At 43.4% G+C, this 21,254-nt stretch overlaps 1 protein-coding gene and 1 long non-coding RNA gene across 2 annotated transcripts; one reads left to right on the top strand and one right to left on the bottom strand.

The window, feature by feature from the left end:
* Nucleotides 1–625: 625 nt before the first annotated feature.
* LOC144894341 (cilia- and flagella-associated protein 300-like) lies at nucleotides 626–5,296 on the bottom strand. The gene is made up of 4 exons (XM_078787024.1): nucleotides 4,415–5,296; nucleotides 3,699–3,871; nucleotides 3,212–3,278; nucleotides 626–1,088 (listed from the first exon to the last, which is right to left on the bottom strand). Exons 2-4 carry the CDS (start codon nucleotides 3,869–3,871, stop codon nucleotides 960–962), a joined length of 369 nt encoding a protein of 122 aa, XP_078643150.1. The 5' UTR covers nucleotides 4,415–5,296; the 3' UTR covers nucleotides 626–959.
* A 1,456-nt stretch (nucleotides 5,297–6,752) lies between these two features.
* On the top strand, nucleotides 6,753–19,719 carry LOC144894340 (uncharacterized). Its single transcript, XR_013625035.1, has 3 exons — nucleotides 6,753–6,893; nucleotides 15,718–15,795; nucleotides 18,809–19,719. It is a non-coding gene; the product is annotated as an uncharacterized LOC144894340 (long non-coding RNA).
* The last annotated feature ends 1,535 nt before the right edge of the window (nucleotides 19,720–21,254 follow it).

Genomic DNA, 21,254 nt, shown 5'->3' with positions numbered 1-21,254 from the left:
ATTAATGTTAGCTCTTACACGAGCCTCGATTTTGTATTAAAAAACAAACAAAAAAAACTGTGGTGAACAGTATCATCATGAACATACTGAAGTTGCAACCACGTGAGAATATGTGTCGTGTACAACTGCGTGAGCACCATTTACAAAGGGTGTGAGCAGCATGATTGAGACGTTTTAAACAAGTAAAGTCACAGGTAATTAATTGTTTCAAGGGCTATCGACATAGCCTGGAGATATGCACACTCGTCTCAAATGTCCAGCATGGATTTGAACCTCGAGCCAACTATAAACCGTCACCCTGGTGCTCTGAATGAAGGGCGAGACATCATTGCGTGCGCCGGCCTACATCGGATTGACGGTGTGTAAGCTTGATCAGCACACCCTGCCAATTTGTCACATATCACCACCATAGGTGTTTTCATCTTCTCAGAAGACGTTCACTGCTTTCGGACAGCATTCAAATTTTCATTTCTGAGAATAATATGAATCATGGCCAGAAGTGGAAACAGTTTAATGAACATGAATCGAGCAGATACAGAAGTGAAGTGCAGTATAACAAACCAAATTTCATCATTAAATATATATTTTCTGACATAAAACAAAAATACAATTAAGTAGCAGAAAATGTTTTTTAGCAAGTGCAAATTTTAATCGAGTTTGGAGTGAAACAAGAAAGAAGAAGAGTTATAGATTTAATAATTCAGAGCCTCCCTAGGTCATATAGATCACAGTAGATCTGACATACAGACCAATTATAATAGTCTCTTTTGTCCCTTCGGAATGGGAAAATGTAACAATTGTGGAACTTCTTCAATGGTTTTAACCGGGTGAAGAACTCGGGTTTGTAGATAGTTTCAACTCTATCATTTGTTTTGGCTTTAACACCCGGTAACTTCAATCTGTTGGCAATATTGTTAGCGTTAACTCAAATATTCTCACCGCCAACCCAAGGTAACATATTACCAACCGGTTTTAGTCCCGTAACAATGGTAGAGTACAGTTGCTTGATGTTTGCTTGGATCAAGTATGAGGTAAGCAAAGTTTTGTTCATGCTCACGTGGAGATGGATAGCAACTTCCATGTTTGTCCTGCAAAAAGATTTCATCACATGGAATGATTACAACGGTGTTAGAGATAGTGGAGGTCATAAGCATATAAAAGTTGTTGGAAATCCATAATGGTGTTTCGAAAGGGGAAATAGACCCAGTGGTGCCCATCTCCTCTGCGGACCAGGGTTCTGAGCAGCTACGGGAATCGAACCCGCAATAGTAAATGCAACGAGGTTTCAGCAATTGCACCACCATGAGTCTCAATTTTTAGCTCACCTGGAACTAAGTTCAGATGAGCTTATGCGATGGCACCTCGTCCGTCCGTCCAGTCCGTAAACACTTGCAACATCTTCTCCGAAACCGCTGATGGGATTGTGACCAAACTTGGCACAAATAAAATTATTATATTTTGACTAAAGTTTGCTCACGACGTTAAAAAGAAAAGTCCTCCCCTTTGGGGGTGTATGTGGGAGGGGGTTGCCCCCCCAAAATAGGTATTTCCTTTCCTTTTCGATGAAACTCGACCACAACCTTCATTACCCATGATGTACCAAAGTTTGTTAAAATAATTTTTTAAAAATCGGGATCTAAGGTAGACTATGGGGGAGGGGGGTAAGGTGGAGGACAGGTGAACCTGCCCCACAAACATAGGTATCTTTTGTTTGTTTGTTTAAAGTCTTATGATTATGTTAGTATGATTCTACCTGCTGCCCTGCCTTCTAGCAACCATTGAAATTGATTTAAAATACCTTTAGTCAGTGTAGTATACTGTTTATTCTACCAGCTGAGCACCCAGGGGTATTGCACGTACACTACATGACCAAAAGTATGTGGACACCCGAACATCGAACATCTCATTTCAAAATCATGGGCATTAATATGGAGTTGGTCCCCCCCCGCCCCCCTCGCCCTCCCCTCTTTGCTGCTATAACAGCCTCCACTCTTCTGGGAAGGCTTTCCACTAGTTGTTGGAACATTGCTGTTGGGATTTGCTTCCATTCTGCCACAAGAGCATTAGTGAGGTCGGGCACTGATGTTGGGCGATTAGGCCCGGCTCGCTGTCGGCATTCCAATTCATCCCAAAGGTGTTTGATGGGGTTGTGGTCAGGGCTCTGTGCAGGCCAATCAAGTTCTTCCACACCGATCTCAACAAACCATTTCTGTATGGACCTCGCTTTGTGCAAGGGGGCATTGTCATGCTGAAACAGGAAAGAGCCTTCCCCAAACTGTTGCCACAAAGTTGGAAGCACACAATTGTCTAGAACGTCATTGTATCCTGCAGCGTGAAGATTTCCCTTCACTGGAACTAAGTGGCCAAGCCGGAACCACGAAAAACAGCCCCAGCCCATTATTCCTCCTCTAACAAACTTTACAGTTGGCACTATGCATTCAGGCAGTTGCGTTCTCCTGACATCCGACAAACCCAGATTCATCCGTTAGACTGCCAGATGGTGAATTGTGATTCATCACTCCAGAGAACGCGTTTCCACTGCTCCAGAGTCCAATGGCAGTGAGCTTTACACCACTCCAGCCGACGCTTGCATTGCCCATGGTGATCTTAGGCTTGTGTGCGGCTGCTCGGCCATGGAAACCCATTTCATGAAGCTGCCGACGAACAGTTTTTGTGCTGGCGGTGCTTCCAGAGGCAGTTTGGAACTCGGTAGTGAGTGTTGCAACTGAAGGCAGACAATTTCAACGCGCTCCACGCTTCAGCACTCGGCAGTCCCTTTCTGTGATCTTGTGTGGCCCATCACTTCGCAGCTGAGCTGTTGTTGCTCCTAGACGTTTCCACTTCACAATAACAGCACTTAACATTTGACAGGGCAGAAATTTTACAAACTGACTTGTTGGAAAGGTGGCATCCAATGACGGTGCCACGTTGAAAGTCACTGAGATCGTCAGTCCGGCCCATTCAACTGACATTGTTTGTCTATGGAGATTGCATGGCTGTGTGCTTGATCATATATACCTGTCAGGAATAGGTGTGGCTGAAACAGCCGAATCCACTAATTATAAGAGGTGTCCGCATACTTTTGGTCATGTTGTGTATGTTTATTATTATTATTATAGATTTGTTAGGTTTTGTATACCGTAGTTCTAAGGACATCCTTTTCGTGATTATAGTGCTTATCAAGAATGTGTTGCTTTCATTCGATACTTACGTAAGCAGTAATTCGATATACAGCAGATGTAATCCGTATTGACTTGGTATCTGAATCCTTCACAACACTGTAAGGAATAAAATACAGTGAAATATTTTCTCCATTCTGCAATTATCTGAAAATCCCCAAATAATACAGGTGACAACTTGTCACTTCAAGCCTCCTCACCCTCCTCGACACCATGCTGACTACAATTGTGATCCATCACAACATCACCCACGGTGATACTCAGAGCAACTTTTGACAAACCAGATTAATGATGACCAGAACTCCCATACCGTCCATTTTCATTTCACTTCCATACTCAGCTGCCCGTGTAAGATCATTGTTTCTCAAATTAAAACAAATTACAGCACATGTTCTTTTTACTATCAGTAAAAAATAAGCTTTCTGAAATTTCTCATTTGTAACCTTGACTACATCTGGGGAAAAGACGTAAGCATGAGTTCTGTATGGGAGCTTATGTATAATATTTGAAAGTGCTGACCCAATGAGTTCTTTGTAAATATCCTTGGTAATATCAAAGTAAGGATCAATGACATCTTCAAATTGACACACAACACCACCAAGGCACAGGTGGCGGAAAAGCACGTAGAGGAACTCTTTCTTCTCCCTTTCACTGTAGGTTTCCGCGAGCTCAGAATCGGGCATCAAAAGCATCTGCAGGAAGAAAACGTCATAATCGTCAGCGTCATCGTAATAATATTCAGCATCACCAACACACAATTGCAGATCCTAATTTTATCTTCATCTTTTGAAAGATTTTCATGCATTGTTTGATGCTCATGGATAAGTGAAGGACTGAAATGACTGAGTTGTGATTTTGTGGATAGTGTGGAGTCTTGAGACAGGGAAGGAGAATAAAAATGGTTAAGACTTTGAAGAGGTTCCTCATTGGGAAAAGTTGGACAAAAAGGACAAATCTAACAAGGCGAGTGAACCATTTTTGAATTTTCTTTTTTGAAGTTAAAATAAGTGAAGGGTCGGGACAGTAATGTGGGAGAAGTGGGGTGAAAATGAAAGGTATTTTGAAAAAGATGGAAGCAAGGATAAGGAAGGGAAGGATTATATATGGGAGAGGAAATGAAAGGAGGGAAGGGGGGGTGGGGGGGGAGAAGATATAATATTTTAATATATGCAATTTTTGTATATGTATATATATATATATAATATATAAATCGATGGCCGCTCATGTTGCATCACCTCTCGTAGTCTGTCTGAAATCAGAAAATCCCCACAAGGTTCATCAAGCCGTTTGACCAGTCGGCCATTGTCACGGGTGACACCAACAGCAGCCAGGCGGTCAAAGAAATTGAGGGTCACCTGGGTGCAGTACAGCTCTTCAGCAATGGCCTGCTGCACTTTACACCCTAACAAAAACAAAAATTTCTCTCACATCTGCTGTACATTTTTCTACTTTAGTCTCTTTACTTCAGGGAGCAAGCATTCATTTAACCAGGATAGCTCAGTTCGGGCACGTGGCTTTGAGCTGTCATCTGGGTTCGTTTCCCAGCATCACGATAAAGCGTCTCCCTGGTGCTGCAACAGTGAGTACGGCCGGCGTCCTTCAGATGGACATTAAGGCAGTTGCCTTGTCTACTAGCGCTTGCTTGTGAATGTTAAGTATCAAGTGGTACCTTTTGAAAGGAGTCAGCCATTTTGTTTTGGTACCATTACCAAAATCAAAAGTCCAATTTGAAAAAAAAGCTCAAGTACTCCAATTGTACCTTCATAAACTCTTACTCATCCTACCTAACCAAGGTACTCAATCACGACCAGATCCAAATCAACACTACTGTGCCCATGTAGCACCAAGACCCTCAGTCAAGACAGCCAAATCATTCATGAGCCTACCTGCTGTGGGACATGGGAATCTGAACTCAACTTCATTTGAGTAATACAAATTAAGCAGCATCTAAAACTACTGCATCTTCTAAGTCTACAAAATTAAGTTAAGTGCGACCCCTGTTAGTAGCAATTTTGAGCTATGGCGGCCATCTTGAATTTTCCATTTTTGCTTACTTTCTCATCTAATTGCATCAAGGAGGTCAACTGTCATCTGCTTGGAAATCAACCAACATCACCGCTTCACACAAAAAGGTGCAAAAACAGATCCTAGCAACTACAGACAAATCAGCCTTCTCCCAATTATCAGCAAAGTCAAGGAATCCATCATTGCTTCGGATATGAAATCTTTCCTCTTCTCCATTAGCTTGATCTCTGATCATCAATTTGGTTTCAGACCAGGTCACTCTACTCTGGACATGCTGCTTCTGCTGTCTCAACAATGGATGGAGGTCCTCAATGCCAAACAGGAAATTAGAGCTGTCTCCCTCGACATATCACGTGCCTTCGATACGGTCTAGCACCCCGCTCTGCTCACCAAACTCTCCTCCTTTGGTATCCATGGAAATCTCCACGCATGGCTGGCGGACGTCCTCTCTAGTCGTAGTCAACGTGTGGCCCTGAATGGGTTTCTCTCATCTCCTCTTCCTGTTCAGGCTGGAGTTCCCCAAGGCAGTGTTCTGGGCCCTGTGCTTTTTCTGGTCTTCATCAATGATCTCTCTGCCTCTCTTGAAAATTCTCTCTATCTCTTTGCTGATGACTCTACTCTCTGTCGCTCCATTCCTCTTCCCTCAGATCGGCAGTCTGCAGCCTCCTCACTCTCTGCAGACCTGGACAAAATCACAGACTGGGCAAACAAGTGGAACATGTCTTTCAATCCTGACAAATCTCACACTCTTACGACGTCTCTCTGAAAAGACCGACTGGACAACCTTCCCATCTACTAGTGGACATCTACTAGTGGACATCTACTAGTGGACATCTACTAGTGAAACCACTAGTGAAACAACCGAAAAATATTTAAATGCTTTTTCAAGGTGTCATGCCTTTTTATCTATTGGCTTAGCCTGGTGTTAGCTTAGCGGTTAGGGTGCTGGCTTGGGATCCTAGGATCCTGGGTTTGAATCCCGGTTTATCGCTGAATTAACACCAGGGGGGTTGACTCAGCCTGTCATCCTTCCGAGGTCGGCAAATTGAGTACCAGGTCACTGGTAATTCCCTGTGTGTCGCAAGAGGGGACTAACAGGGTTGGCGGCAGGAAGGGCATCCGGCCATAAAACATTGCTTCAAAAAGGGGACCAGGGTGCCCCAAAAAGGCCAAACCCTGCTCTGCGGGGAAAAATGGCCTCTAAAGGTGGTTCATGCCTTTTTATCTATTATCTTTTTTTTTTCAGGAAGCGTTTCTCTTTGGCTTGAATTTGTTTTGCTTGTCCTCGTGCAATAATGTTTCTGTATCCTCACTTGGTTCAGCTAGAAATGCTTTTCATATTATTGCGCAAATTTGCTGCATTTGTCATTGGTTTGTTGTTGCTGTTGATACTTCAGTTGACTTGCATATCAGATGAAAGTTTATTTATTTATTTATTTTTTGACTCGTGTTTTTTCCCCCTTTTTTCTGGAATCTGGGAGAGTCCAAAGTTGTGATTTTGTTTATTATGTGGTGATAAGGTACATGTGTTTCATCGCAGGCATTCACGGAAGCGCTGGGAGCGCTTTGTACACAGTGAGAATCAACATTTGGTGAGCCCGGAGGCATTGGACTTTCTGGACAAGCTGTTGCGTTATGATCACCAGACCAGACTCCCTCCCCGTGAGGCCATGGAACATGCATACTTCTGTAAGACAACACAGCTCAAACATCCATTGTCTGTAGATGCAGCAATGTACAAATCACTTTTTCTTAAATACGACGTCCACACAGCCTCCTCTTAAATACCACTAAAGGTGGTTACACAGCAATAAGCTCCTGATCTTTTCAAAAAGGCAAACCCGTATGTTTATAAAATATATTTGAGGTTTTGTGCGAGTTTGCAAAGGTAAAATGCAATGCGCTTCAAATGAATGAATATGAAACTCAATTAAAAAACCCTCTTTTTCTATAGTATCTTCTACCGCACTATACTACCAATGGTGAAATGACAAGTCGCTGCTTTCCAGCTGAGAATTGCCCAGATGTTTGGTCTGATTTGAACAGATACCTTCTGTACATGGCCTTGGAATGGATTTTGTTGCTTTCTTTCATCACGCCATGTCCAAGACGAATAAAATGTATGGAGTTCAGTGAGGAATGTTTATTTGCTGTTAGAGTAGAACCCCCATCATGGTAATGAAGACCCGTGTAATCCTCAAATTCACCATGGGGAATGTTATGAAGTGAAGACTACAGGCCAAACTAACTTAACAAACCATTGAGAATTCCCTTCAGGGAAGAGAATGCCGACATTTTTGGGCAAGATACTAAACTCTGTCATGACATAAAACCTTTAATAATGAGATATCGGGGTGCAAGGCAAGCATCAGTGCGATTTGGAATACCACGCAAGAGAAAAGGACACAGACACGGTGCAAAAATAGGGTGTATTCTGGGCCTAAAAATGTTGAAATGGGATTGGTGGAATGCCATGCCTTGGAGCACATTGTTGAAGTGTGATGGAGGATCTGCGGGATTCTGGGATGCCAGTTACAGGCTTGATAAAACTGAATGATAGACTGAATAAAATAAAATAATATCGTCAATCCCACCTCAAACTTGTAAAAACAATTTTTCCATTTCATTTATTATTTTGCAGGTAGCTCAATCGAGACATGCATTGTGCCCCTGCAGGATTGCAAAAAAGTGAACCAAATCACGATTGAGTAGCTCTCATGGCGCAAAGATTATCATCATTAGCTGTCCTATGACAGGATAAGGCCAATTCGTGAAATCATTGAGTTACAAAAAATAATTCCAAATAGTAGAAGGGGTTAAACAGAATAAGTCACCGATCATTGATTTGGGTTGAAAGGGCGATTCATATTGTTACATTTGTGGGGGTAGGGAAGAAATACCATAATGGAGATAGGAATGTATAGGTTTTAGCTTGGACCTTAGACGTGAAGAAGAACCCAGATGTAATAAGTAGGGAACCTGTCAGGTTAAGTGTTTGCATGTCGCCATAAGGGGCGTGGTTTTTGTGTTAACAAGACAGGGCTTAAGATTAATTCCCGTGTGTAATTGCTTCCTGTGATTTTCCCTTCCGGTTTTACATTCACTTGGTCCCTTAAACCACAACAACTGACATTGCCAATAGAGACTACACTCTGCCCCGACAACTCGTAACGAGAGACCACACCCCGAGAGTCGAGATTGGTCCAGGGGACATGGAGTGGTGTTGACGAAGCTCGGCGATTGGTCAGGGGTGATTTCAGAGGTCGAATGTTTGAGAGAGAAGACGACGACATCTCCCCTTGCTCGCTCTCTTAGTTATTCGTCGCGTGAGGGAACGGCTGCGTTTTCGTGCCCGGGCACGCTGTGGAGTGATTTTGGAGCCTTTGTGAACTGTTGGCACTATCAAGGAAGAGATTGTCGCAGCCGTCGAAGAGGAGCCAGAAAGCGACGCTTCGTGGGGCTTGTGGCGGTTCAAACGGAGTGGGACTTGACGGAAGAGCGATTCGGCGCCATCTTACTCCCGCCGACGATCGGGCCATTGGCCGAATTGTGGGACCCGTTCCACGGCCACCAGGCATCCCACAGCCCTTTTTGAGGCCGGAGCTGAGTCCTGGCCGACGAACGAAGTTTTTTTTTTTTTTTTTTTTTTTTTTTTTTTTTTGTATACAAGATCGAGGCTCGTGAAAGAGCGAACATTAATCACACAGAAAGACAAACAGACACATAAAACAAATAACATCGGGAGCGGTAGACAAGATGGGGAGAGAGGGGGAAGGACACAAACACAACATTTGAGAGCAGGGACCGAGAGACATGGAGACATCGAGAGATCTGTGGGAGGGAGAGGGCTTTGGGGGGAGGCATGTGAAGGGGGGGGGGCGGGGGGAGAGGTATAAACATATGGACACTGCCAGGACTTCCAGGAAAGAAGTTGGAATTTCAAACAAGGTAGATCTGGGGTGAATTAGTGGGGGTAGAAAAGATCAAGGTTTTGGATGGGGGAAGATAAGAGATGGTGGTGAACAGCTGTTTTAAAGACCTGGAGGGAAGAGTGGTATTGAAGGGAGTGTGGGAGTTTGTTCCAGAGGCGGGAGAAAAGAGGAATGAAAGAGTGAAGGTGAGCAGAGAGCCGAGATTTCGGCAGTTTAACCATCAGAGGGTTGCTGGCAGATCTTGTGCGACCTGTAGGAATATTTGGGGGACAGAGCACAGAGAGAGCTGGGGGAGCAAGGCCGGAGAGGAGTCGGTAGAAGACAGAAAGACCACCTACCTGCCTGCGGTGAGCGAGTGAAAGGCCCTCAGAGATAGCTTCATCGCGGGAGATTCCAATGATTTTGAAAGCTTTGGATTCAACAGCGTGAAGCCGAGCCAGGTGTGAGGCAGGAGCACCAGCCCTTAGGGGAGAACAGTATTCCATTGAGCTGCGGATGAAAGCCTTGTATGTGGTGAGGAGCTCAGGTGTGCCGAGGAAGGACTTCGCACGACGGAGGATGCCCAGTCGGCGACTGGCTTTGGAGGCCAGCTTGGAAATGTGGTTTTCCCAAGAAAGATCATGGCAGATAGTGAGACCAAAAAGCTTGAGCGACAGAACTTCTTGGAGAGGATTGTTGAGAAAGTAGATGGGAGGGTTGTCCAGTCGATCTTTTTGGAGAGACATAGTAAGAGAGTGAGATTTGTCAGGATTGAAAGACATGTTCCACTTGTTTGACCAGTCTGTGATTTTGTCCAGGTCTTCAGAGAGTGAGGAGGCTGCAGACTGCCGATCTGAGGGAAGAGGAATGGAGCGGCAGAGAGTGGAGTCATCAGCAAAGAGATAGAGAGGATTTTCCAGAGAGTCGGAGAGATCATTGATAAAGACCAGAAAAAGCACAGGGCCCAGCACACTGCCTTGGGGAACTCCAGCCTGAACAGGAAGGGGAGATGAGAGAAATCCATTCAGGGCCACACGTTGACTACGACCAGAGAGGAAGTCCGCAAGCCATGCATGGAGATTTCCATGGATACCATAGGAGGAGAGTTTGGTGAGCAGAGTTGGGTGCCAGACCGTATCGAAGGCACGTGATATGTCAAGGGAGACGGCTCTGATTTCCTGTTTGGCATTGAGGACCTCCATCCATTGTTGAGACAGCAGAAGCAGCATGTCCAGAGTAGAGTGACCTGGTCTGAAACCAAATTGATGATCAGAGATCAAGCCATTGGAGAAGAGGAAAGATTTCATATCCGAAGCAATGATGGATTCCATGACTTTGCTGATAATTGGGAGCAGGCTGATTGGTCTGTAGTTGCAAGGATCTGTTTTTGCACCTTTTTTGTGTAAAGCGGTAATGTTAGCTGATTTCCAGGATGCTGGCAGATGACCTTGAGCAAAAGATAGGGTGAAAAGAACAGAGAGAGGGTGAAATAGAGCGGCAGAGCAGGATTTTAGGACCCGTGGGCTGATGCCGTCTGGTCCAGTTGCAGAATCAGAGTCGAGGTTTGACAAAAACTCCTCCACCTTGTCAGGAGAGAAGGACACAGAGTTCAGGAGCAGTTGGGTTCGACTGGGAAAGGTGGGAACAGAGAGAGAAGGGTTTGGGACTAAGGATTTTGAGGCAAACACAGAGTTGAGGCATTCGGCTTTGTCACGTGCGATGTCAACTGTGTGGCCATTTGAGGTAAGGGAGGGGATGGAGGGGGAACAAACACCAGAAACGGATTTGACCAGACGCCACCAGGATTTGGAGGAAGGAGACAGGTTTGAGAGTTCATTCTTGAGTGAGGAGAGATAGTGCTTCCTGGCTCTCCTGAGGGTAGACACACACTTGTTCCGAGCTTGGTGGAAGGAACTGAGATTGCCTTCAGTTGGATTAGCCTTCCAAGAGGCAAAGGCAAGTTGTTTCAGGGCAACTGCCTCACCACAAGATTCAGTGTACCATGGACGGGCAGTTGTTTTCTTTTATCATTCCATTGTTGTGTAATTGTGTCTGATGGAGGATCCTCACCGTAGGAGTTATAGTTTTTACCTCGCATTTCATTTTTATCGTACCGCATTTATTTTCATTAAATTCATTTATTGTGCATTTTATTCTTGTGTCGCGTTTCTTTGTTCTGTCGGTTTCAGATTAGACCCTGTGTGCTCGTACAGGCAAGACCTCAGTTCCTTCCTGTCCAGTGTGTACCAAAAAAGATTCCGCCAAGTGTTGAACTGCTGCCTTGGAGTTAACCGATCGGCTATCCGTCTGAGGCCGGTGTTCATTGGCCATGGACATGACAAAATGACAATATTAAGACTGTTAATCGTGAATATAATTTTGCTTGTCGATCATTTTCGCAATGCCATTTTCACACAACTCTTTCCAATTGTTACCGCAGCGACAGGATTGCTCCCATGTGGAAATGCTAACTTCACATCTTTTTCAAAGTCATTTGAGATGGTCTTTGTAGCGTAGATATTCATCACCACTATTACGATGGCCAGCAGCAATTTCAGAATAGAAAATTGATTTTTGGCAGTCGGTTGTCGTAACGCAGCTTTGCTAAGGCCAGATGCACGAACATGGGTTTGAAGTTCGAAATGCACCCAACATCTCTAAGATACAAAGTCAGACCAATTTATTTTAAGAATTTTAACGCAAGTGATGTTGCTGCATTGATCCATTTAATGTGGTTGGCATACAGGGGGAAAGTTTCACGTCTTTAGATAAGAGTAGATAAACCTATGGCACAATACACAGCTAAGTTTGTATGCAAATTAATGCCAGCGGAGTGCCACACATGATTCCGCAGTTTGCTGAAGCTTGCGGCCGAGATGCGATAACTAATTTCACGATCATTGCTGAGGGTATTTTAAATATTGCTACCAAGATAGACAAGGTTGTTCACCAAATTCAACGCAGCGCCATCAATGGCAAAGGAGTGGGAATTTTGAAATTTTTAAGGAACTATTGGTTGATGTAAAATTTGTTTTAGATGGATTGATTGCTTAGCCAAAGTTTGGTCTGAATCCACCCATAGCTTTTTGAGATATCGTGCTATATATCGATTTTAGCAAGATCACTCAATGGTGAAGAATCACTTAAAAATTATAGGAACAGGATTTGAATCTTCACCAAAATTTAATAAATTCTTCCTTGTCACATACCTAACTTCTCCACCAAATTTCAGCCGAATCAATACACAACTTTGAGATATCCCAGTTCAAAGACAGACGAGTGAAAGCACAACTGTTACGGATCCGTCACTTCCACCTTTGTTGCTCTTATATACTTGAAGGATTTTTAGTTTCAGGTAATATTGTTGTGTGAAATGGAGACGACTTTAGTAAAACGTGAAAAGAAGTGTTTGTGAAGGAAAAAGGAAGGCACGGAAAACAAAGCGGAAGAGAAGGGAGGAGGAAGAGACGGCCATGAGAGAGATGCAGCCGTGAATCGCATCGAGGCTGCGAGCTGACTTTTTCGAGGCTGCGATGGTCGCGAATGAGTTGAGGCTTCCCATGAAAGGGATTGCCCACGACATCGTCCTATATTGCAATTGCAATTAAATCTGCGTCTCCGGTTTTATTACCAAGCGTGAGTTATTGTTGGAGAAAAACCGAGCGCCTCCATTACAGGCTGATGCGCCATTTTGTCCTCGAAGAGACTGTCCACTTAGTGCATCTTGTTTTGTCGTTGGGATTTCCATATCAACCTCATCGTGTTGATTGCCATTTGTTTACCCATCGGCTCAATTCCCATATTGACCTCTCACCTCGTAACTCCTCGTTCTCGTCGTTCTGCACGGCTTCAACCAGCGTGGGGATCTGTGCACGGACTTTGGGGAATGTTACATTCCACTCACGTTTGGCGTGTCGTGAGTTTATTGCTTTGAGAGCATTGGGGAATGATGGTACCATCATATGTGTTGTTCACTTGATGCAAGTGACATTTTCATTGTACTTTCTTTAATAATGTTATTATTGTGTATGTGAGGACATAAGTTGAAGCTGAAGGGAAAGGTGTATGCTGCATGTGTGAGAAGTGTTATGATTTATGGAAGCGAGACATGGGTAATGAACGTAGAGCAGCAACGAAGGTTGGAAAGGGTGGAAATGTGAATGGTTCGACGGATGTGCGGAGTATCGTTGAGAGAGAGGAAGACAAATGATGAATTGCGAAAGATGATGGGAATAGAGCCTGTGATTGATGCTGTGAAGAGGAACAGGTTGAGATGGTTTGGTCATGTGTTGAGGAAGGATGAAAGTGACTGGTTGAGAAGAGTGATGGAAATGAATGTAGAAGGAAGTAGAAGATGGGGAAGACCGAGAAAGACTTGGCTAAAGATGGTGGAAGAAGAAATGCGGGCAAGGTGGTTAACAAGGAGAGATGCAGAAAATAGGGCAAAATGGAGAAGATTGTCATGGGGACCGCAAGGCTAACCCCCGCTCTAGCAGGGAAAATGGCCTTTAAAATGCATGTTGTTGTGTATTGTGTATGTGAGGGTTCTTAATACAATTACCTGTTTGTTCTACAATTGTATTGGTGTGGTTTTACCATGGTTTATTAGAACACTAAAAATAACAAATCTTTCTGCCGCGTTCCCTCTCGAGACTCTGAGGTGCACCGTAACCAGGGTTTGGGGAGGTAATACGTAAAAATAACCTCCATCCACTCTCGGTGGTGGAGGTAAATACCACCATCAATTCGCACATGAATGCAATTCCACTCGGAACATCCTTCCCAAGGAAGTGTTCAAAAAAGCCACAAGGAGAAATGTGAACAATGTTGGTGCTGCGAGCGATGTGAACAAGCCCCGCCTCACACTCATCTCAATCGCGAATGGGGCTGACAGCTTATTGCTCATTTTGATGTGACTATTCATATCATCATGCAGACTACGAATCGGCGAAATTAGATTGCCCGGACAACCAAGTCGACCCAAAATTTCCCACCATAAACATTGATATAGACTATCAAAAGCCTTGGTAAAATGAATAAAAGCAGCAAAGAGAGGAAGATTTTGCTCTCAATATATTTCCTGAATTTGACATTGAGAGAAAATCGCGTCAATAGTCGAACGATTCTTGCAAAAATCATACTGCGACTCCCTTAAAATTCTTTCCCTGAAAGAAACAAGACTACTTTGCATAATTTTGGCAAAATCTTTTTTGCAGTGGCCGATAGAAGATGAATTCCACAATACAGTAGTTGCATGGATTTGACTGGTCACCTTTTTAAAAATCCTTATAACATTTGCATTCTTGAAATCCCTTGGTTAAAAACTCATGAACCCAAAAAGCAGAGAAATGATGAAACAGAAAGGTGTGGAAGTGGGCAATTTTCCAACATCCCATTGGGATAGAATCGGGGCCATAGCTCTTGTTTTTCATTTGCTTGATTGCACCATTAATTTCAGAGATTAATGGGGCAGTGTCGAGACTTTCTCGAACAGGATGTTGAGAGATTGAATCCAAAACGCTAATTGAGAAATTATCATTAGCTTTGATAAGATTGGAGAAATGCTCATGCCAGTGATAAAACATTTGAGACTCGTCTGTTAAAACGTCATTATTTTGAGCGAGGCGAGAAGAGCTTGATTTTTTAAAAATTGGACCAACAATATTTTTTATTGCTCAGACAAATTTGTGGCAATTGCCAGAATCAGCTAGTTGTTGGATTTCAATATTGCTTTGTTTTGCTGCCACAGATTGTTTTTGCACAATGAGTGTCGTGCCGAAGATTTTGTTTTTTTTGGTGCCACACGCAAATTATGTGTTGCTGTTCTTGTTGCACGCGTAAGTTATTTGATGCACCGTGTTTTGTTCAAAACAAGTTTGTTTTTTTTTTGTTTTGTTTTTTACAAAGGCGTTTTTCTAACAAGTTTTGAATTTCCGAATCTTTTTCATCAAACCGGTCATGATTTCGCCATTTATTCACACCAACACGATTTTGCAGCAACCAGAACCACGTTTTTCAAAATGTCCCAGTTTGATGATGAAATGTCAGTATTGTTTGAAATGTTGATTCACTGATAATTGATCAGAGTTAAGTTTTTAGACAGAAATTATTAGAACATTCTTAATTTTAAAAAAATTTCTGTACATCAAAGTGAAGGTAGAGTATTGTTTTGATCAATTTGATGCTTGGATTGTCCAAGAGGCAATGAAACGTCAAAGGGAGTGGTCGGTGTTCCAGTCCGCATTACTCATGCACATCACACAAGTTACATTTTGGATTAATGGAATAATGTATAGTGTGCTATTGTTTGGACAGAGCATGCTGTCAGGTATCCCTCCTCGTGACCGGCACTCTTAAGTGTTACAAACACTGGTAGCAAATAGATGTTTAAGTTGTGATTGGGGCATGACGAGGTCCTACAAGACATTAAATGGCCGCACACCAAGGCTTGTTTTGCATTGTCTATAAAATACTGTTCCATAACTTTTGCCCTGTTAGTGTATTTTGCTTGCAGTTTTCTCTCTGAGTACAGGTTTATGGTGGTTGAGCTTGAATAGTGTGCACACACTGTGATGGTTGCTGATTATGGCCGTCTACCTCAGATCCTGTGGTGAAGGAGCATGGCAGGAAAGGTTCCATGAGCAGTCTTTTCTCCAATTCATCTCCCAGCACAGTCCCAGGTTACTACCAACACCAACCATGTGACTCAACATTGATCAATTGGTATACATGATATCTAAAGATGGATTCCATAATATCACCGATTGAAGCACACCTGACCCACATGATCAAAGTCGTGCTGTGCGCCAATTTGTCCATTTTGTCACGATGGCTGTTTCTCGTGCAATATATTTTTCAAAATTGAGTGATTCATGATTCATCATTTGAGTGCCGATTACAGATGGAAAAAGTGATTAATATGTGTCTTGGTTTTTCGGCATGGGAGGGTCTTTGTGTGTTGTGTTTGTGTGTTGTGACGTCTGACATTGTGTACGTAACTTATAACTATTTTTTGGTCCCTCTTTTTTCTGCTTATCCTGAACCTCATTAATGACCCAATCGCGTAGGGCCAAAAACTCATGATCTGAAATGCCGTACTTTATTACCCTGCGCTTGCGAAGCGAAAAGCGGGGTTCAGCGATTGGGTGTGTCCCTACGCATGTCGTATGTGCATGTCTGCATTTTAAAAACTAGGGCATGCCCGTACTATATCTATATCTAAAATTATATCCCCCCCCCCCTCTATTTACATGAAATGGTTTGGTCCAAAGCGAACGGCTTCGGAGTTTGGTAAAGAAATCGCCATAGCGTGCCCAAACGCGCAGGAAAGCGAAAGAATCGCAAATTTAAGGAAATGCCCGTACTTCCGTAAGGAAGAGAAAAGAAATGAAAAGGAAAAACATTCCAAACCGCGAGGGAAAACAACACGGCACGTCGACACAACAACGTGTCCTGTGATTGGCCGTACGTAGCTGCCCCCAAAAAAAAGCTTTCACCGTCCGGCGACTGATTTTAAGGGGAAAAATAAAACGCTCTTCGCTTAAAACAACGCCCTTCGCTCTGACTGAATTGGGACAATGTTTTTATGTTTTTAATTGAATTACTATCCGTAATGGCGCACGCTCTCACGGGAGCTCCGGAAGGTCGTATATCGCAGTTACGATGAATCGCAAATTAGTTTTTATTAGTTTTAAAACATAGTTTAACGCCAACATAGCGCCAACATAGTTTGCAAACGTGAAATAAATGAATACGCTCTCAAATGTGCCGTCCGAGGCAGAGTCTGTTCGCCACGTTCGGCACACGTGATAGCTCGCTGCTCTCTGATTGGTTGAATCGTTTTTTGGACATAGCTCGGTAACTGCTTGTCCGATTAATTTCAAACCTTGAAAAGGCACATCCTCGGGTCCCCAGCAATATACCTGGCAAGTTTCAAGTATATCGGACCGGTAGTTGTCGAGAAACAGCGGTCACAGACAAACATACATACAAACATACAAACATACAAACATACAAACATACAAACATACACACAGAGATTGCTGGAATTATAGATAGATGCATATTCTCGGGCACCGTTGGTCCGATTGACACAAAAATTTCACCATCGGAGGGCGTCCGCCTGTACAATTTGTCGTAATTATGATGTCATAGGTCATGTGGTATGGACATGGCCATCTTGGAAAAACGTTGCACCTCTATCTCCGAACCCGCTCCATGGAAAAAATTTAAGCTTGGTGCATTGTCAAGTACTCCCCATGGAGAATAAGTGTTGATGATTATGGCATCAGTGCCTTCTTTATGATATCGTAATTTGACAAGTACAACGCTTGATCCGATCAGTATGAAAAAAAATTCTCTACAACTGTTGCTTGGTCGAAATTTTCACCATAGGAGCGAGTGCCTCTTCCTTTAGAATTGTTTAATGATTATGATGTCATAGGTCATGTGGTACAGGCACCATCTTTGAAAAAACAAAAAACCGTTGCACCTCTGTCTCCGAAACTGCTCCATGGGAAAAATTTAAACGTGACTCATTGTAAAGAACTCTGCATGGGGAATAAGTGTTGGTAATGATGACGTCATTGGTGCCTTATATGACATCATAATTCGACAAGTACAACACTTTATCTGATCAGTTTGAAATTGATTGAGCGTTAGCTATACAACAATTATATTAGAGAATGTGAATTTATGATGTCATTGGTCTCGTGGTCTGACAGCCATATTGGTTCAAATGAAAAAACCCTTTAAAAAACCAGAGTTGGCTCACACCAAGTTGACTACGTGGGGTAAGTACTAAGTATTCTATGAATACTATGTCGTTTCCATAATGCATTTCTGTGATTGTATTTCCTTTAATGTAAAGCACACCCCTCTATATAACCTACATTCTGTTGCTCTTGATCATCTTCCATCTTTGCCCGTATTTTGGGAGATTACGGAGACTTTGCTATATTGTCGTGCGTACTGAGCCTAAAATTTGACTTTGCCATCAAAGGACAATTTAATACATTTTGGTCAACGATGTGCATACAATGTTGTCGGGGTTGATTGAAAAAAAATTTAAATCGAGGGTTTTTTTTTTTTTTTTTTTTTTTTTTTTGGGGATAAATTTACTCGATTGAAGCCAAATTTTAGAGATGGCCTCCATCGACGACCTTTAAAAACGCCCACCAATTATTGCTGATTCTTTAATGAGAAGGGTGTGGGAGGGTTGTAGTATTACTTGTATCACAAATTGGCAAATGGAGCAAATGGAGAACATATTTACCCTCACCAGAGGAGGGGGAAGTATTGTATTTGTATTTGGGTTTGCCTTGTCGACACATAATGTGCTAAAGTCGGCCACAAGCTCCACCTGGTGGTGGCTCAGCCAGTATTGCACGTAATCTTTTTTTCAACCGATCACGTTTATAAAGCACGTACTACAGCAATACGTCCTACATCAATAAAATACGTGTATCTATAAAATACAAGTCTATTTTATACGTCTATAAAATACATACTTTGGGAAAGTGAATGTATACAAAAAAACCGAAACGGTCTGTCCGTCACACCAACATAAACAACCATCATAAATGCATCGTCTGCACACTGCACCAACACAATATATACCATACAAACACCCCATAAAAACAAGTCCTGGTGAAGGTCTGCAATCTAATTGCTTTCTTTTTACCGTTGTGGCAGGGATGAACTCGCCACGTGGCAGTCTGACATCATCTCAGCCCATGCTCCCACCACCCGGGACACCTGTAGCTGCCCCCGTGGCAGCTGCTGCCGGCTCCCAGCCCTGAGAAAAACGGTTCTCCTCCCCGGGGTAGGCATGCTTGGCTGGCCTCACACTCTCCCATGCACTGGGCAACGGGGTCTGGCCTGGACGAGCCGTCCCTTCTCTTTCCCAAGCTTGGCGTTCGATGACAAACATGGCCAAGTGTGGTGTTCCCATCCCAGGCACACTTTTACCTCCCCCCGTCTGTCCCAGTACAAGCATTTCAACCTCGACTTTGCCTTTGTCTAAATGGACCTTCCCGAGCCAGGCATTGCTTTTCCCAGCCTAACGGCCCTGAGCTCCATTTCTCTGACATGGTGACCTTCCTGTCCCAGCCCACAAGTCCTCAATTTAGGATATATCCCTCCCCTTCCCCACCCTCCTCAGCTGCTGTTTACAGTATGAAGGTTTGGGATTTTTCATTTCTTATGGGTCTTGCTTTTTTATAGCATTATGTAAAACATTTGTACAAAACTTGTGGCAGTACAAGTCACTTTGCCGTACCTTTGGCTGGGTTCATTGTAAAGACTGTGTCCCTCTCCCCGAGATTCGGAGCCAAGGCTTGTTGTTCTGCATCCAGGAAGGAAAGAGCGAGTCGAGTGTTTATTGTAGGTTGCCCAGGGTGCAAACGGAGCAGGATACCTATGATGTTGGCAGATGGGAACGACCCCTTCTGCTCACCGTATTGCTCACACCACCCCCGCCCCCCCTTTCCCGCAATTTCCCTTATTCTTTGTTTCTCCCTCTGAGCGTATTGCCTGCCTGGCTGCCCTGCATTACGCGGGCACGCAAGGCAGAGAGACCCAATAAACAAGATTGTGTCCAGTTACCTGTCTTGCTGTTCATTGGGACGTTTAAACGTATTCATCTATTTTGAGTATCATTTGTGGTGACCTGCTAGCATTTGATCGTGTAAACAAATCCTCGTACAAGTTGTTTCACCTTTGATGTGTTGATAAAAAGGGGGGCGGGTGGGGGGCGGGGAAGAAAAAAAAAGGCAGTTTCATTTTTTGTTTGTGCTCTTAAATTGCAAGATTTTTGCTGTTGGAGATTTTCATCTTTCAGACTTGACCCTGAAGGAAGTTTGCAGTTTGAACGGTTACCAAGGGGAATGAGGAACTGCTTCATTGGCTGCACAATGGTGACTGCGTTCACCTGTTTGCGTTGTACACCTGCTCACGTGTTTCCAAAGGGATGGGAAGAGGTGTGTGTGTGTGTGTGTGTGTGTGTGTGTGTGTGTGTGTGTGTGTGTGTGTGTGTGTGTGTGTGTGTGTGTGTGTGTGTCTGTCTGTCTGTCTGTGTGTGTGTCTCTGTCTGTGTGTGTGTGTCTGTGTGTTGAGGGCCATACTTTTCTCATCTCCACTGCTCATAAAAGGTTGTGTGTGTGTGTGTGTGTGTGTGTGTGTGTGTGTGTGTGTGTGTGTGTGTGTGTGTGTGTGTGTGTCTCTGTCTGTGTGTGTGTGTCTGTGTGTTGAGGGGCATACTTTTCTCATCTCCACTGCTCATAAAAGGTTGTGTGTGTGTGTGTGTGTGTGTGTGTGTGTCTGTCTGCATCACCGTGCCAGTTATCCTGCTCGTAGTCATGCAAATGAATAAAAATGATGAGACCGGTTAACTTTTCTACATACGAACCATTTCCAATGTATTTTTCACAATTTATGGATGTGGGAATTTACTGCGTGATTTGTTGACGTCGCACTTTCCCAATGGAATATGAAACGCTGTAGTAACTGCTATCCGTGAGTCTGCACTGGTGCTCAGATCTACTGTAATCTATATACCCCGGCAAGGCTCTGCGTCATGTGCTGTTTTGTTACTACTGCAACCAGTCCGGATGGATTGTGGACATTTTTTATTTTTGTGTGTGGAAGAAATGGGTAAATGGCTTGGAATTTTTTTTGGCAGCTGGTCTTGCGATCAGCTCATAATGATGAATGTCTTGTCGAACAAATAATGATGGTTCGGGGGTGGGTTTAAGGTTAAGGTAACCTCAAAATGAGCAGAGGTGAACTTTGGTGACCAAGGTTTTGTAGTTTTCTATAGAAGAATATTGTCTAGACTTGTGGAGATCAGGATGGAGGGTTATTTTTGTTACGAAATTGGCAGCAGACAGCTCATGTCTAGACATTTTGCTTGAGGCTGGCATGGTCATTTGCAACCACTTTTACACATTGATAATTGCGTGTAAAAAGCTTTGCTCTATTGTTTTTTTAAAATTTTTCTCAGTGTTTTTGTTTAGGGACAAAAATATGTCTGGAGTCTTCACAGCTGTATGTGCACAATGCATATACACGATAGTCCAGGGATATGTTTAGCGGGAGGGCTCTAAGTCTAAGATATATGTGTGTTTGTGTGTGTGGTTTG

Source organism: Myxine glutinosa, chromosome 11 (genome assembly GCF_964187855.1).
Source record: "Myxine glutinosa chromosome 11, kmMyxGlut1.1, whole genome shotgun sequence".
Taxonomy (NCBI): Eukaryota; Metazoa; Chordata; class Myxini; order Myxiniformes; family Myxinidae; genus Myxine; species Myxine glutinosa.
This window is presented reverse-complemented; position numbering and strand designations above follow the sequence as displayed.

What these genes read in the sequence shown, in the direction of transcription:
- LOC144894341 (XM_078787024.1), bottom strand. Translation starts at nt 3,871, where the DNA reads ATGCTTTTGATGCCCGATTCTGAGCTCGCGGAAACCTACAGTGAAAGG. An exon ending in ATTTACAAAGAACTCATTGG is followed by an intron (nt 3,279 to 3,698) that starts GTCAGCACTTTC and finishes TATTCCTTACAG; the next exon opens with TGTTGTGAAGGATTCAGATA. An exon ending in TATATCGAATTACTGCTTAC is followed by an intron (nt 1,089 to 3,211) that starts GTAAGTATCGAA and finishes ATCTTTTTGCAG; the next exon opens with GACAAACATGGAAGTTGCTA.